This window comes from Mesoplodon mirus (genome assembly GCF_964341445.2).
Source record: "Mesoplodon mirus genome assembly, chromosome: X".
NCBI lineage: Eukaryota > Metazoa > Chordata > Mammalia > Artiodactyla > Ziphiidae > Mesoplodon > Mesoplodon mirus.
In genome coordinates, this window is record NC_138981.1 from 18,267,024 (window position 1) to 18,284,056 (window position 17,033).

The window sequence follows — 17,033 nt, forward strand, 5'->3', positions numbered from 1 at the left end:
TAGGTGACTTAGAACATAAGACGCACATGCTACAGAGCTTGTACAGGGGCTGGGAAGGATGACAGGAGAGCAAAAGTGAACAAAATGTAAGCACTGGCACCTCCCCCCCTTTTTAGGAACCATGGCATTCAACAAGTGTATTAAATGAGCCACTACCATATGCTCAACCCCGTAAACCATGTGGAGATGACAAAACACACTCTTGATCTGCTTTAAATCTGGTAAAGGAGTCCGGGGGTGTGAGCATCCCAAGTGGCACAGCATGGGGCCCTGCACCAGGCTAAACACGGGGTGTCAGGCGTTTGGAGGAGAGAGCAATCGTGAGAGATAAGGGAAGGCTTCCAGGAGAGGGGCGTGCTAACTGGGCACTTAAGTCGGGCAGCACTAACGGATGCGTGAGAGGCAGCCAGGGAAGGAGGGTGGCACTGTCAAAAACCTGAGATTCTCACAGCATGGATGTGGACTGGCAGCATCAATTCCCAGACCTATCCCAGACCTACCGGATCAACGACCGTGGGGGTGGGACCCAGCAATGTGTTTGACTATGATGTCCAGGTGACGCCGATGCATGCTCAAGCTTGAGAACCACCAAGTTAGAGCAGGCACCGTCCTCCCTTCAACTGGCTGTGCAAGCGGTCAGAGCAGGTACCAGCTCCTCAAATGCTCCCAGCCTTGCCCGGGTCTGCCACTTCCAGGGATTGGCAGGAAGGAAGCCTGGGGCTTGCCTCTCACTCCCTCCTTTCTGCAAACCAGTGCCCTGGGAGCTTGGGAGGTCGGGGACTGCCCACCCTCTCCCAGGCTGCTCAGATGCCACACACAATGTAAAGAACAGTTACGCTTCCCACTGGCTTCTGTACAAACGCCTCTCACGCATCTTCCTCGGTGGCTCATCCTTCTGATCCACAGCTGGATCTTGGCAGAGCTGGAGGTGGGGAAGAGCTCAGCAGAGGCGGGAGGAAAATGGGGCTTCTGTGAGCCCAGAGGGTCGGAGGTTATCATTCATTCCCTGCTCCCGTGCAGGTCTAATCGATGGCTCGCAAGGCCTGCACCTATCTCCTAACGAGACGGCTGAGAGCAGCCTTTGAAGGCGCAGAAGCCATTGGAACCGCACTTCGCTTCGGATCGGATCATTAGAGCAGCAGGAATATTCTGGAAATCGTTACTGACTTCATCGAAATGCCTGTGGTCCCTGGAAGACTATAAGAATTTGGCAGAGCATGGCTTCTGCTCTCCTTTCACCCACCACAAAGCGATGTACGACCGACCCCTGCTGCTCCCTCCTCCCTGTTTGTGGAGCTCATGTTCTCTTTGGAAGCACTTAGGTTTACATAACCTTTTCCTTCTGAAGTGCAAGCCCTGGGCCGACCAATGCTACTGAAGTGGCCCTTGCTAAGGTCATTGGGGCTGGCAAGCGGCCTCATCGTGCGCATGTCCGTCAGCAGAAGAGGACACAACACGTAGGGGCCTGACCCACTCAACAGTGGCCCTGGTCCCGTTAGTTTCCCCTGGGGCCATCATAGGGGAGCAGTTGTTTGATTGGATCTTGGGGGACACCTGCCGAATGACACAAGTGAGCCAGCCACTCCTCCAATGGGCTCACATACCTGAGAAAATTTTGTGTTATGTGTATTTTACCACGATTTAAAATTTTTTTCTAAAATGTAAATGAGCTATTTTTGTTTCACTCCAGTATACCCAGTTTGATACACAATCATAAATAAGACAGTGAAAGTAAAGTTGATTTACAGGCCCGAGGCTACATACTCGGATATTATACCCTTCCATCCTTTTAGATGCATTCCATGATCATACACAATGTACAGACAGGGAAGGTGAGGAGAGAGGGGCAGTGACCTGCTGGGGCTCCCACTCCTACTATGACGTGAGCCTGGAAGCCTGCCTGACTCTAGCACGAGGACACTGAAGCCCCATGAGATTCTCACCATGCAAACTTAGCTCAGAAGAACAAAAATTCAGTGAGTGACTGTGTGTTGACAGGTCCATGTAAAGACCTCTAGGCCACCGACTTGCTCCAGTATATTACATCAACACGTATAATATGCATGTAACGGTAGAAAGTTCCAGCAATGAACTTGTGGAGAGAACGTGACACTTCCTTGCCCCTTGTGGTGGGCATCTCAGGTCTGGAAGGCACAATGTCCAACTCTGATTCCATATCACTAGCACAGGTGTCCAGCCAGCCAGTGAACAAATTTGAGTTTTGCCAGGCCCGTCTCGGAACTCGTGCCTGAACAAAGCATGCCCCTTGCCTTTGAGGGTCTCATAGTTCATGGACATGGACATGGACATGGACACTAAGACAACATTTGCCAGACTGGGTCCTGGGTCCTACAATAGGGCTGCACAGGCAAGAGCAGAGGGAGCCTGGGAGCGTGGAGGGGGCCACCCCAGAGCAGGGAGAGGGCCAGGGGATGGAGCTGCCAGTGAGATGCACGCACCCAAGCCAGCAGGACATCCAGGGGTGAAGGCGGGCATGCCACCCGCACTTCCGGTCGTAAGGGCAGCTGGCCTTGCTCTAAGGAAGCACAGGGGGAAATGCCCACGCGTGAGCAGGGCCTAGATGCCAGGACCTGGATTCTCATCTCCAATCCTGAAACCCAGGCTGCGCCCCCCAGCCTCACACCCGCTTCTGCCTGAGCATGGGAGCAAGGACCCAAGTGGCTGGAGTCCAGCGTCCTGCGGCTGCCCTGCCCTGCCCCCGCCCCCGCCCCAGCGTCAAGAGCGGAGCAGTACCTGGTATGGGTCAGGGGACCCGCTGGTCGCTCCGGCCTCCTCGGGGGCAGCGCACCTGGTCTGCTGAGAGAATTGGTCTTGGGTGGCCGCGGCTTTTTGGGCGGTATGGCAGGAACAGAAGGCTTCTGTAAATCCAGTTTTGGCTCTCTCTCTGGTCTTTCTTTAAGTCATTGTTTAAAGAAGCATAAAGAAGACAGATAGAACTAGTGTAAGTGACAGTACTGAAGACTGCTTGTTTTCTGCTTAAAAAAAATCACTGACGCTGTTTGCCAAGGTCAGGATGGAAGGCGAAGAGCATCATCTCTTCTTGGTCAAGTTAGAAAAAGCCCTAAACAATCACAGCCCACTGTTCACCTTTGCTCATGCTGGTCCCTCTGTCTGAGGGCCCTTCCGGCCATTGCCCACCCTTGGAAAACTCCTACTCATACTTCACTGGGCCTACTCACATTCTGCCTGGCTGAAATGCAACACGGTCATGTTCCCTTCTCAACAGCTGGACCCACCCTCAGAGGCAGACTTTCCTACTCCCTCTCCTGAGCTGCGAAGGACAGCCCTTTATAAACAGGCTCCACTTGAGTACTTTCTGGGTGTCTGCATGCTTGGCACGGCCTGCAGGCAGTCAGCCCCCATGGGCAGGGCCCACGTCTGGCCATCTCTCTAGAACCCGCATGGTGCCTGGCACTGAGCAGGTGCTCGGTAAATGGCTGATGGTTTTGGTCAATGACCAGCGGGACCTGTTGGGTGTGCGGAGGAAAGAGGCCTGACGTCTCCCAGGTCAGCCTGTGTAAAGCACCAGGACCCAACAATTAGTTCTGGACGCTTTCTGTGCACAGTTTCACCTCGGAAGGTAAACTGGGACTTCACAGATATTTGGTCTCTGAGGGTTTTGGGTGTCGGAGGTATTAGAAAGAAGTTAAAGCCAGATCTGGTGCCATACTGGGCAGTGCTTGGTGGCAGCTTCATGTTTCATGTCCCCATGTTTCTCTGTAAAGATAGAACTTCAGGGAGCTGCCCAATGGAGGACAGGCAGCATCCCTGTGCTCACTTGGAAGCTGGAACTGTGAACACGTTTTACTTGCAAACACAAACTCACATCGTTTGGGTGAGCAGGCAGATTGGCAAAGCTTTAAAAAGCCCATCAGGTATTGTACAGACATCACTGTGCTTATCCCCACAAGATTTCAATAAGGGAACGTGCTCCATCCAGGAATGCTGGGAACTGTTTTACTGGTCCGCAGGGACCAGAGGGGGCACCAGAGGAGGAAGGGCTCCGCTAAAATACAAAGGAGGGGGGATTCCTCCTGCCTCCTGGGAGGGACGGGAGCTCCAGCAGCCTGCAGAACGAATGGGAGAGAGGGTTCGTGCCCACCTACTAGGGAGGCCAAGTCTCAAGGTGGGGCTGGTTTGCTGTCTTCCCTGCTGCTTCTGTCTCCTGACCCACTGCGGCACAGAACAAGGCATCACGGGAGGGGAAGGAAGCAGAAGTGTGTGGCCACTTGGCCAACCAACTAGGGCGGTTGTTCACACGTAAGCCGAGTACATATGCTAGTCAGCATGGAACAGAGCAGGCAGTGTCCTCATCACAGAGCCTGGCTATGAGCCCCAAACCAGCCATGTGTCTTCCGTGAGGACAGAGGCGGTGTTTGGTTATGTCACAACACGCACACTTTTATCAAAGAACTATTTGTATGGTACACACTCAATAGCTATTTTTTCATCGATCTGTGACGCAGACCTGGCCTTCACAAGGAGCTTCCACAACTCAAGTTTTAACTGTTCACTGTGAAAGAAAGAGGTATAACTTCCTAAGAACTCGCAGTGTTGGTAAAACTTCTGGCAGGCTGATACAAAATATTAAATTTCACAAAGTCTCATGAGGCCACCCAGGAGCATCTCCAAATAATTACAACCATTAATTCAGCATTTCCCTCGTGACTCACAAATAACTGCTTTTGGAAATGGAATTTTCTCTGCCTCCTGTTCATAATAATAACGTAACGCTTTCCCCGTAAAATGTGTGATCCATCAAACCTTAGACACCTAATAAAATGAGTCCTTCCACAGCATGCAGATTTCTCTGGGAGGGACACGCAGACCATAGGAGTCAAACACATTCATAAAACTGACTGTGTGATACAGGTTACGGTACTTCCCTGAAAATGACATTTTTGACCCCATTAAGGGGACTGTGGGCACTGGGCTGCTTCTCCCAGTTTTGCCATGCCACCCCCTCCCTCAACATTCCTGACCGAGGACATGTGTCTGCAATATAGTAGCCAGAGTCAAAGGCCCAGCAGTGACTGACAGCTTTCATTTGTCTGGATGGGAATTTCTCTAAGCCACACCCACCCATCAGCAGTTAATGAGCACCTGGGGCACGAGGCTGGCTGGGAACCGTGGCCAGTACAGCGGGGCCCTCTAGGAACTTACAGTCAGCATGCGGACTTCAGGATGCTGCTGGTGTGGGGAGGGCGGTGATGGCAGGAAGACTGGGATGGAAGAGCCCCAGTGTGTTAAGTGACTAGGCTGGTTGTTTTTCATTGGATGAGAAATGCCGGCCCAAAGAAGCACCACATAACCCTCTCTCCTATTTCTTTAGAAACAGGAAATTTAAAAGCAATCAAAACAAAACCATAATCACCATATTCCAAAGAAAAGCAAATTCTGTGGGTAACAGGGACTAGCCCTGTGACACACAGCTCTGTCTCTGGCCGTTCTAGAAGTGCCAACGAAGACCTGATCTCATACCTTTTTCTTCTGTTCTATTTGGAAGCGTTTCTGGCCTTTCAGGAGGTATCTTTTTAATTTCATGTTTTCTTTCAGTGGTACCTGGCGGGGAAAGGATGGCAACGATTAGGAAATGTTTCCCCCATCCATTTATTAGGTGCACTAGCATTTTAAATATTTATCAGGTACAGCAAAGTCAATAGGTTTTTTTCTTTCCTAAGCTGAGTGCTGGTGTTATCTGGCAAACACAAGCTGCTTAGAAACGGAGCAGAAGCCATTTCTGGCACATGTCATTAAGTTTGCCTGCCTGTGCGTCCTCCATTTACAAGAACACCACTAATATTTATTGATATTTAAATCTGACTTCCTTACGCATCAAAGTAAGGGAGACCACAGGAGACCACTTGGTGTGGGTGGGGAATGTATTTAAATAAATAAACAAATCCACAGACATAAGAAGATTGCTGTTTTATGCCACCAAATTTGGAGTGGTTTGTTATGCAGCAATAGTAACTAGAACGTGTATTTTTTTAAATTGAAGTTTAGTTGACTTAAAATATTATATTAGTTTCAAGTGTACAACACAGTGATTCAATATTTTTATACATTACACACCACACAAAGTTATTAAAATATAATTGACTATATTCCCCATGCTGTACATTACATCCCTGTGACTTATTTATTTTATAACTGGTAGTTTGTTACCTCTTAGACACATTTTTAAGTGGAGGAGTGTACAGAGAAGATACGGTGGTTCTCCCTAGGTCCTTTGCATCTGAATCCCTCACGTATTACATTTTCCCAAATGTGCCAATGCACCCTTCCTCTTCACACGCCTGGACCACAGCTGCTTCCCACACCAGGGAACTTCATCAGTGTCAGCGGCCTCAGGTCCGTAAGAGTACTTGGAAAATAGCTAAAGCATGAAACGCATCACAAGTACTCCTCTGATTTATGGACTTGGTTGAGGGCTTGACAAACTCCTTATATGACCAACCTTATGGATGTGTGCTTGGTACTAAAATCTCAATTACACAGCATCAGAAGGCAAAAGAACTTAAAATAAAATCCACTGAACACACACTTTACCTTAACTCTTTAATGACTCACTACAAGTTAAACACTGTATCTGATTTCTATCAATTCTGTATCTGATTTTTTTTCGTCAAATAACCAAACACAAGGAAAACAGGAATATCTACCTCCCCATTACAAAGCAGTTCCCAAGATGATACAGCAGGATAAACGAGCAGTAGTAGTAATCTAGGAAGATTAAATGCCATCATGCTTTGCCCCTAGAGATCCAGCACAACCTTTTCAAATTGTCTTAAAAGGATAACAATTTGCCTACCATGCTACGATCCGGTCTCCTAATGCTAATGAAGAATTTCAGTACCATTCCTAGAGACACAGGAGGAACTGACAGTCCTACTACCATGAAGAATCCAACCCTAGTTACATTCTAGGCCACCTGAGCCTGGGACCACTCAACTCACCTCCTTGGTCTCTAACCTGTCACCAAGGCTTCTATGCAAAAGGATCTTCAGAAAAACAGCAAATCAATAGTCTGTTTTAATTTCAGCAAAATAAAATATTTATCCAGTCAGAACCACTAGGTGGCAAAGTTAAACTGCTCAACACAAACAAGGATGGGGGCTGAGCAGGAGATGTAATTAACATCCCGTTTGGGGGCTTAATCTCTGTAATTCTCAACTATGCTGAAGGGAATGGGAAAGGAATGTGAGGTCAAGCTGATTTTTCCCCCCAACTTGGTGGGCCAAAAGAACGGGAAAAAATCACTCCTAATAAATCTGTTGAATAAACCAATCTGGAAATGTATTCATCCTTTAAATGCTACAGAAATATCATAACTATGCATGTGTAGAATTAAAAATACCCCTACTCTTCTTCAGTTTTAGTTGTTAATTTTTTTAAATGCCACTTAACTAGTTATTCACGGAGGAGTTTCTCCCTAAAATTTGTTTTAACAATGATAAAGAGGAGTTCTATAGGGAACTAGGAATGCTCATCTTTATGTATGAGACGCCAGTGTACAATGAGTTACCAAGTGTCCAACGGCATCAAGTCTTCCTATAGTATTCAACCTTAACATCTGAGCCACACAGAAAAAGTGAGTTAATTGGATTCTTTTCCAGATGAGGAAAGCATCATGAGGGAGGGAAAGTATTGCTAGAAAAACATCTTTTGTTGCTGGGGGCAAGTGAAGTAAGTACAAATCTCGGTTAACCACCCGGGACAGGAATCGAAAATTCAGCACTGCTATACATGCCCAGTGGAGCTGTGACCCACGGGAAGCAGCTCTCCCCAGGCTGACCCTCGACGGGCAGGCACAGGCAAAGCAGACAACCAGTTCCTTTCTCCACAAAAGGGGTTATTAAAAAAATAAAAATAAAAACAAAGCAAACAAAACTGGTTTATTCTGAAACAAAGTCTTTCTGGTCATTTTCTTTGGGAGGCTATATCAGGGATACATTTTAATGATATGTTTCTTTGTTAGGGAAAACAGTAAGAGAAAGACAGTGTGTTGACGGAAGTGAAAGGTATATTACCTGCCCCTTGCTTGATGACGGGAGCCGATGGAGGAGGTGGCTTCTTGGGTCTCTGAAAAATTAATCAAAATGATACCACATGAGATTGTTGGCAGGTCTGGCCTCTCACATAAGGACCATAGACAGTGTTTTCTAGATGTAGTTTGGACAGTCCAGAGAAGCTCTCCAAAAAAATTGAGCAATTCTCTCTCCAGGGATGTCAGGTTTTGGCACCTTTAAACAAGTACTAAAATAAATTCAGTCTGCAAAACAAAGCTCTGATGGACAAATGAAATACCATTTCCCCCTTTCTAAATTTGTAACAGCCTTCTGGAAAAGCGCGGCTCAGCAAAAATGGCCTGAAACCAGCAAGCACAATGGTACTCCTACGCTGAAACCGCATTTGCAATTAAGATTTAATCTGCTGAATAACCAAGCGATTCAGAAAGAGTCACTGGGATGGCTCTAAATTAGATCCGCTCTGGATGTGGGACCTGCAACAAAATGCAGGCTGAGGGGCCCCTGTGGCTGGGTAGGGTTCTAAGCTTTCTGCCCCTTTTCACCCCAAGGCTGGTAGGCCATTTGTGAGGTTCCCCCACAGACCAGTCATACCCTGGAAACTGGAATGGAGTTTCTTCGCATATCAGCCACTATTTGTTTTTCTCTCACACCCTATCATTCTGGAGGGGATGAGGCAGCAATGCAATCAATGGCATCTCCTTGCTCACCCAGGATTCGCTGTAGGTGGGAGACAGGCTGGACTTGGCAAATGTCCTAGGGCCGAGAATCCAGCCAGGGCACAGTTCTTGGGCACCATTCTTGCACAGGGGAAAAGGGGACCAAAGGCAAGGAGAGAAACATCTCATCATCAACATCATTAAGGAAAGATGGAAATGGGGAGGGTTTGAGCATATGATCCATGTTGCTGCTGACACCTGTCCTGACCCTCTCTGGGTATCATATACTTGTGACTTTAAAAAAGCTCCATGGACTCTCTTCTGCATGCTGAAGAAGTACTGATGTGACCAGCCAAAGCACCCGACCATCCTCAGCCCGACCCACCAGTGTCTCCCGGTGCCTGATGCAGCACCAGGACACAGGAAGAAACGGTTTTAAGTAAAACCCACAGAATACGAGACCCACAAAGAACTGTCTCAGGGAGCATCACAGCACATAGGCTCTGGACTTGACATTTCAACTCTTCTCTTTACTAGCTGGGTGATTTGGCCAAGTGACCCCAAGTAAGGGTATAATATGGTGGGCAAGAGGCGGGGCTTCAGAATGTGGCTGCCGTTACACATCCCGGCTCTTTCCGTTTTTAGCAGTGGACCCTGGGCAAGTGACCTCATCTAGATGAAATTTCTCATCTGTAAAACGATAATATTACTTCCCTCTTAGGAGGAGGCGGTTTCACAGAGGGAGTCAGTAAGCACTGCCTTGCCCAATCCTCGTGACAACTCTATAAGGAGTGATATTATTATGCCCATTTTGCAGATGAAATAATTGGGGCTTCAAGAGATGAAGTCATTTCCCCAAGTCACCAGGCTAGTAAACGGGGCAGGGGGCCAAGAGTGCAGTCCATGGCTATCTGCCCCACAGGAATGCTCTTAACCACTGTGAAGGGGCCATCCTGCCAGAGGGCATCCACAAGACAAACCATCTCACGGCCATAAACCACACAGAGTTTACAAAAGCACAAGAAACTGTAGTATGTCAACATTAAGGGGAAGAAAAAAGGGTATTGAATTGCAGCTACAGTATGAGCTCAGCCATGTTACAATATATTCAGAAAGGGGAAAAGACTGGAAAGAAAGAAATTTATAGTGCTGATCTCTTGTAGGATTATGAGTGCATATGTGTTTCCTTCTTAATATTTTTCTGTACTGTCTATATGCATCCAAACTTCATTATAAAAAAAAAAAAAGAAAGAAGGATGCTCCAAGGGCCACCTCCGCATGGGTACAGGCCCTCCACCCAGAGCTTACGACTCTTCCCCTGTTGCCAGCCCCTTCCAGCTCTCTACCCTGACTCCTTTTTCCTTCCTCTCTTCTCTGTCTTTGTAGAAATTAGACTGGGGACAGATGTGTGTTTACCTAATGAAGTTGAAACTCTGCCAATTAACCTTCCTTTACCTCTGGATCAGAGTAATTTCTTACACAGGAAACTGCCAACACCCCGTGGCCTAATTCTTCCCAGCTCAGCCCCAGCAATGCCCACCCCCTGGATGGCTTCCTCACTCTCAGTTGTTGGAACATTTTTCTAACCCATTTCACATGAGCCTCCTCTTACTGAGGCCGTTCCCCCAGCGACCTTGCCTCAAACCACAGGGCCTCAAATAAAAAAAGACAATTACAAGTCATCATATTTTCCAAGATTACTGTGCAAAGAAAAAAAAACCCTTAGTGTTGTGTCAGATTTGGCATGTAATACACGAAATGCAACAGGGCAGGGCGGAGGGGCACCGAGAGAGGGGACGGGAAGTACTGTGCTCCCCAACAGCGTGTGGAGAGCGTGGTCATGCCAAGTGCCTGCTCGGAGGGCGGAGGAAGCAGGCAGGGGTGTGAGGCTGTGTCGGGAGCCCTAGCAGCTGCGGAGGCAGGTGGGGCAGTTTGGAAAGGAAGCAGCAGTTTGCGAGCTGTCTGTCTTGCATTCACCAGGCCTGATCAACGCTGGCCAGGTGCCTGCTTTGCTTAGTAGCAGAGGAGGTTTACAAGTTGTCCTGCTTTTTTTTTTTTCCTTGACTGACTTTGGCCCTGATTTCATCAAACTTAGCCTTCCTGCCTCCTTAGATGAGACATGATGCCACATTTTTCAAAGGACATGTCTTTTAAGATAATTCGGAACAAACACCAGGGTCAGGGTTCCCTGTAGCTCTAGACCGCTCCACAAACGATTAATAAAGTATTCACATGAGCTGACAATGATCTTTTTTCTTTTCTTTTTCTTTTTCATTTTTTTGGCCGTGCCTCGCAGCTCACGGGATCTTAGTTCCCCAACCAGGTATCGAACCTGGGCCCCGGCAGTGAGAGCACCGAGTTCTAACCATTGGACCAGGGAATTCCCCTGATTTGTTTTTTCTTTTAATGCCACAGGAAGACAGGGCAGTGAGAACTGAGAAGGCAGAGTGGGTAAACTGGTAGCAAAAATGTGGCAGTAGAAGATTCATCACGGGAGTTCATGATTCTCAAACAAAAGACATAAGCACATCACGTAACTGATTTTCCAGGTTAAGTAGTAGGTCAACGCTTTCTCTGTTGAATTTACCAGCATTAACTAGCTCCTGCAGGTGCGCAGACAGAAACATCCTTTCAACTCAGTCAAGTATTTTAAGTCACAAATTTTTTTTAACATCTTTATTGGAGTATAATTGTTTTACAATGGTGTGTTAGTTTCTGCTGTATAACAAAGTGAATCAGCTATACATATACGTATATCCCCATATCTCCTCCCTCTTGCGTCGCCCTCCCACCCTCCATATCCCACCACTCTAGGTGGTCACAAAGCACCGAGCTGATCTCCCTGTGCTATGCGGCTGCTTCCCACTAGCTATCTACCTTACGTTTGGTAGTGTATATATGTCCATGCCACTCTCTCACTTCGCCCCAGCTTACCCTTCCCCCTCCCCGTATCCTCAAGTCCATTCTCTAGTAGGTCTGTGTCTTTATTCCCATCTTGCCCCTAGGTTCTTCATGACCTTTTTTTCTTTTTTTAGATTCCATATATATGCGTTAGCATATGGTATTTGTTTTTCTCTTTCTGACTTACGTCACTCTGTATGACAGACTCTAGGTCCATCCACCTCACTACAAATAACTCAATTTCGTTTCTTTTTATAAGTCATGAATTTTTTAGAGGCACTTGTTCTATTTATTCTCCTCCCTCCACAGTGAAAATAAAACACTCCAGCTCCAGGCCCAGGTGGCGTCATCCTGCTCAACTGGCAGGTCAGCGCTAAGAACAGAGGACGTCAGAGCTCTGAGTGATCAGAGGGTCCCCTTTAAGTTGAGAAAACTGAGGCCTAGAGGGGCCATGTTAACAGCTAGGTTGGAGCTAAAATGGGCCCAGAACTCACATCTCTCAGTGTCCAGACTGGCAAATCATTAAAAAAGAGCCAACATGAAAATGTTCTTAAGAAAGTCAATGGGTGAACGTTTTCTGATTTCTGGGAGAGCAGAATGCCTTCCATGGTCTTCACACGTGCGGGGCACACAGGCCTGGGTGCACGTGCATGTGCATTTCCCTGCATGTAGATCTGTTGGCTTGGACACAGAAGCAAACACCATCCTTCAAAGGATATATGAACTAGATTTCATTTCTTACCGTTATTACTGGGAAGGAAATAGATCTGAATGTTCTGGAGTGAAGACAGCAGGAAGGCAGGTTTTGCTTCCTGCTAAAGGATTTCATAATTGATTCTGCCCTTTGTCTGGCAAGTCTGGTCAGCCCCAAGTGAAGGAGGACGTCAGCTGGCTCAACTGTCCTCCCTGGCAGGAATTACGATTTGCCACTTGACCTCTCAAGCCATTTTGCCTTCAGAGCTCTGGGCCCAGACATGTGACTTGTTGAAAATAACCAGAGGAGCAGACTCCTCATGGCTGGGTACCCTTCAGGGGGCTTTGTGAGAGGAACATGGTAAGGTTCTGGAAGCAATTTTTAGCTTGACTTTTGAGTCTTGGGAAGCCCTCCTCCAGGCATCTAGCTAAGTTCTCTGGAGGTGTCTCTGTGTGAGGCCGGACAGGGGACACAAACAGACAGTTCCTGACCAGGGTACCCCTCATGGCTCTAGAAACACATAGGGGCCTCCACTCTGCCCTTTTCTCTCCTGTCCCTGGTGGACTGGCAGCACATTTGAAGAGTGTGTCTGGGGCTATGCCCCTCTGCACCCTACAGAGTCCCCAGCACAGGAGATCACAGGGGGCTACCAAAAAACCTGCTCTTGGCAGGGTCTCTCTCTCTTCCTCTTCTTGGCCTCCGGGCTGGTGGCCTACATGCATTGTCTCCCTCTTGGCTGGACCCATCTAGGCTGCCGGCCTGTTGGGTGGTCACCCAGGCTTTGGTGTTCGGTTTCTCTCTAAGATGCTCTCTCAGTTCACTCCCTTGGCTTACCTCTTCACACCATCTACCCCACCCTGAAAGTGGTGCCTCGACTCCATGCCCAGACCTCACACCCGGATGGATGGATCTGGGCCCCCCTCTGTCTGGGAAGACAAATCTGACAAGGGATCTGGCTTCTTTCTGCCCCTCCCTCTACTCTTGCTCCTCTTTCATACTATCACAGGAGTGAGCAGCTAGTAAGAGGGGAGGGAGAGAAGGAAAGGAAGGTACACCTTGTCACCAAACGACCAAAGGACAAGGGATTCCTGAGTGCCAACCATATACCAAGCATGCTGCTAAGGACTGAATATTTGTCCACTGAATGAACACAAAATTCTTATGTTGAAACCTAATCCCCAATGTGGTGGTGTTTGGAGATGGGGCCTTTAGGAAGAGATTAGGTCATGAGGGTGGAGCTCTCATGAATGAGATTAGTGCCCTTATAAAGTAGACCCCAGAGAGTTCCCTCACCTCCAGGACACAGCAAGAAGACAGCTATCTATGAACCAGGAAGTGAGCCCTCACTAGATGCCAAATCTTGGACTTCTTAGCCTCCAGAAGTGTGAGAAATTTCTGTTGTTTATAAGCCATCTACTCTATGGTATTCCGTTATACCAGCCTGAACTAAGACACACACTGTTAGACCCTATGAAGGAAAAGCTTGGGACGCAGGTCTGCCTTCAAAGAGATTACAGTTCAGATGGCATGATGAGAGAGAATCACTTCAGGCAAGAGTATATTGAATGAGGTGCTCAGTTGGGAGAGTAAAGGCTATAAGTACCAATAGAGAAGGGAGAAGGAGTGCCATCCAGGCCATGTCAGGGAAACTCAGCTGGGGCTCTGTCATTAGGCCATACTTGGGCAATATCAACACCTTGACAATCCCCATCTCTGCAGGTGAAATTACCCAGAAAATTAAATGTACAGACAAATAATGCCAAAGGTGAGTTTTATTCATAATGTTGCTTATTATAAGCACAAATTTGATCCTTTTTGGAAGACTAAAAACAGGGAAATAATTCATTGGGCATCTTCAAAAATGAGAAAGAAGAGTGGTTCTCAAAAGGCTGAAGGACGTGACTAGGAATAAAGAAAATTTTGGCCGAGGACAGTGCTATAACTGGGTTGTCCGATGATGGGGGCTAAGGTAAGGGGCCTCCTTAGAACTTAGTAAAGAGAATGTGGTCTGAGTTAAACCAGCAAAATTCACCTACAGTGGATTAGCCATCATGGGAAGCAAGCAAGAGACATCCTTTCCTAGGCAAAGAGGTAACTTACCTCAACATAATAAAGGCCATATATGACAAACCCAGAGCCAACATCATTCTCAATGGTGAAAAACTGAAACCATTTCCACTGAGATCAGGAACAAGACCGGGTTGCCCACTCTCACCCTTATTATTCAACATAGTTTTAGAAGTCTTAGCCACAGCAATCAGAGAAGAAAAAGAAATGAAAGGAATCCAAATTGGAAAAGAGGTAAAACTGTCACTGTTTGCAGATGACATGATACTATACATAGAGAATCCTAAAGATGCTACCAGAAAACTACTAGAGCTAATCAAGGAATCTGGTAATGTAGCAAAATACAAAATTAATACACAGAAATCTCTTGCATTCCTATACATTAATGATGAAAGATCTGAAAGAGAAATTAAGGAAACACTCCCATTTACCACGGCAACAAAAAGAATAAAATACCTAGGAATACCTACCTAAGCAGACAAAAGACCTGCATGCAGAAAACTATAAGACACTGATGAAAGAAATTAAAGATGATACAAACAGATGGAGAGATATACCATGTTCTTGGATTGGAAGAATCAACACTGTGAAAATGACTTTACTACCCAAAGCAATCTACAGATTCAATGCAATCCCTATCAAACTACCAATAACATTTTCCACAGAACTAGAACAAAAAATTTCACAATTTTTATGGAAACACAAAAGACCCCGAATAGCCAAAGCAATCTTGAGAAAGAAAAAAGGAGCTGGAGGAATCAGGCTCCCAGACTTCAGACTATACTGCAAAGCTACAGTAATCAAGACAGTATGGTAATTGCACAAAAACAGAAATATAGATCAGTGGAATAGGATAGAAAGCCAGGAGATAAACCCACACATATATGGTCACCTTATCTTTGATAAAGGAGGCAAGAATATACAATGGAGAAAAGACAGCCTCTTCAATAAGTGGTACTGGGAAAACTGGACAGCTACATGTAAAAGAATGAAACTAGAACACTCCCTAACACCATACACAAAAACAAACTCAAAGTGGATTAAAGACCTAAACGTAAGGCCAGACACTATCAAACTCTTAGAGGAAAACATGGGCAGAACACTCTATGACATAAATCACAGCAAGGTCCTTTTTGACCCACCTCCTAGAGAAATGCAAATAAAAACAAAAATAAACAAATGGGACCTAATGAAACTTAAAAGCTTTTGCACAGCAAAGCAAACCATAAACAAGACCAAAAGACAACCCTCAGAATGGGAGAAAATATTTGCAAGCAAAGCAAATGACAAAGGATTAATCTCCAAAATTTACAAGCAGCTCATGCAGCTCAATATCAAAAAAACAAAGAACCCAATCCAAAAATGGGCAGAAGACCTAAATAGACATTTCTCCAAAGAAGATATACAGACTGCCAACAAACACATGAAAGGATGCTCAACATCACTAATCATTAGAGAAATGCAAATCAAAACTACAATGAGGTATCACCTTACACCAGTCAGAATGGCCATCATCAAAAAATCTACAAACAATAAATGCTGGAGAGGGTGTGGAGAAAAGGGAACCCTCTTGCACTGTTGGTGGGAATGTAAATTGATACAGCCATTATGGAGACCAGTATGGAGGTTCCTTAAGAAACTAAAAATAGAACTACCATACAACCTAGCAATCCCACTACTGGGCATATACCCTGAGAAAACCATAATTCAAAAAGAGTCATGTACCACAATGTTCAATGCAGCTCTATTGACAATAGCCAGGACATGGAAGCAACCTAAGTGTCCATCGACAGATGAATGGATAAAGAAGATGTGGCACATATATACAATGGACTATTACTCAGCCATAAAAAGAAACGAAATTGAGTTATTTGTAGTGAGGTGGATGGACCTAGAGTCTGTCATACAGAGTGAAGTAAGTCAGAAAGAGAAAAACAAATACCGTATACTAACACATATATATGGAATCTAAAAAAAAAAAAAAGGTCATGAAGAACCTAGGGGCAAGATGGGAATAAAGACACAGACCTACTAGAGAATGGACTTGGGGATATGGGGAGGGGGAAGGGTAAGCTGGGACAAAGAGAGAGTGGCATGGACATATATACACTACCAAATGTAGAATAGATAGCTAGTGGGAAGCAGCCACATAGCACAGGGAGATCAGCTCGGTGCTTTGTGACCACCTAGAGGGGTGGGATAGGGAGGGTGGAAGGGAGATGCAAGAGGTAGGAGATATGGGGATATCTGTATATGTACAGCTGATTCACTTTGTTATACAGCAGAAACGAACACACCATTGTAAAAAAATTATATTCCGATAAAGATGTTAAAAAAAGCAAACGTATTAAAAAATAAAATAGACCATGATAAATGTCAAAAAAAAAAAGATACATCCTTTCCTATAAAAGTTTGGAACGTACAAAACTCCCGCCGAACGATCTTAAGGTTGGCACTCCACTGTAATGGAGAATGTGGGAAATCTACTTGATTGAACCGCGATATGTCTGGAGATGGACAATGGATGGCAAGGGGCTGATCAGCCATGAAAACCAAGAAAAATGGAGAGTTGCTGAGGTCACAGGTGTGGGGCTCTTGCCAGCATTCTCTGGGCTTAGGTGAACCCAAGATACAGTTCCCTTGACTCCCTCTTCCCCCTGG

At 46.2% G+C, this 17,033-nt stretch overlaps 1 protein-coding gene across 7 annotated transcripts in view; it reads right to left on the reverse strand.

The window, feature by feature from the left end:
• The window catches only part of SH3KBP1 (SH3 domain containing kinase binding protein 1), a 345,258-nt gene that overhangs the window by 47,605 nt on the left and 280,620 nt on the right, over positions 1–17,033 (reverse strand). For all 7 annotated transcript variants that reach the window (XM_082609983.1, XM_082609979.1, XM_082609980.1 and 4 more), the window contains 3 exons: positions 8,055–8,106; positions 5,503–5,583; positions 2,755–2,914 (listed from right to left, as the gene is read on the reverse strand). In XM_082609983.1, coding sequence (XP_082466109.1) covers positions 2,755–2,914; positions 5,503–5,583; positions 8,055–8,106 — 293 coding nt within the window. The remainder of the gene's footprint in view (positions 1–2,754; positions 2,915–5,502; positions 5,584–8,054; positions 8,107–17,033) is intronic.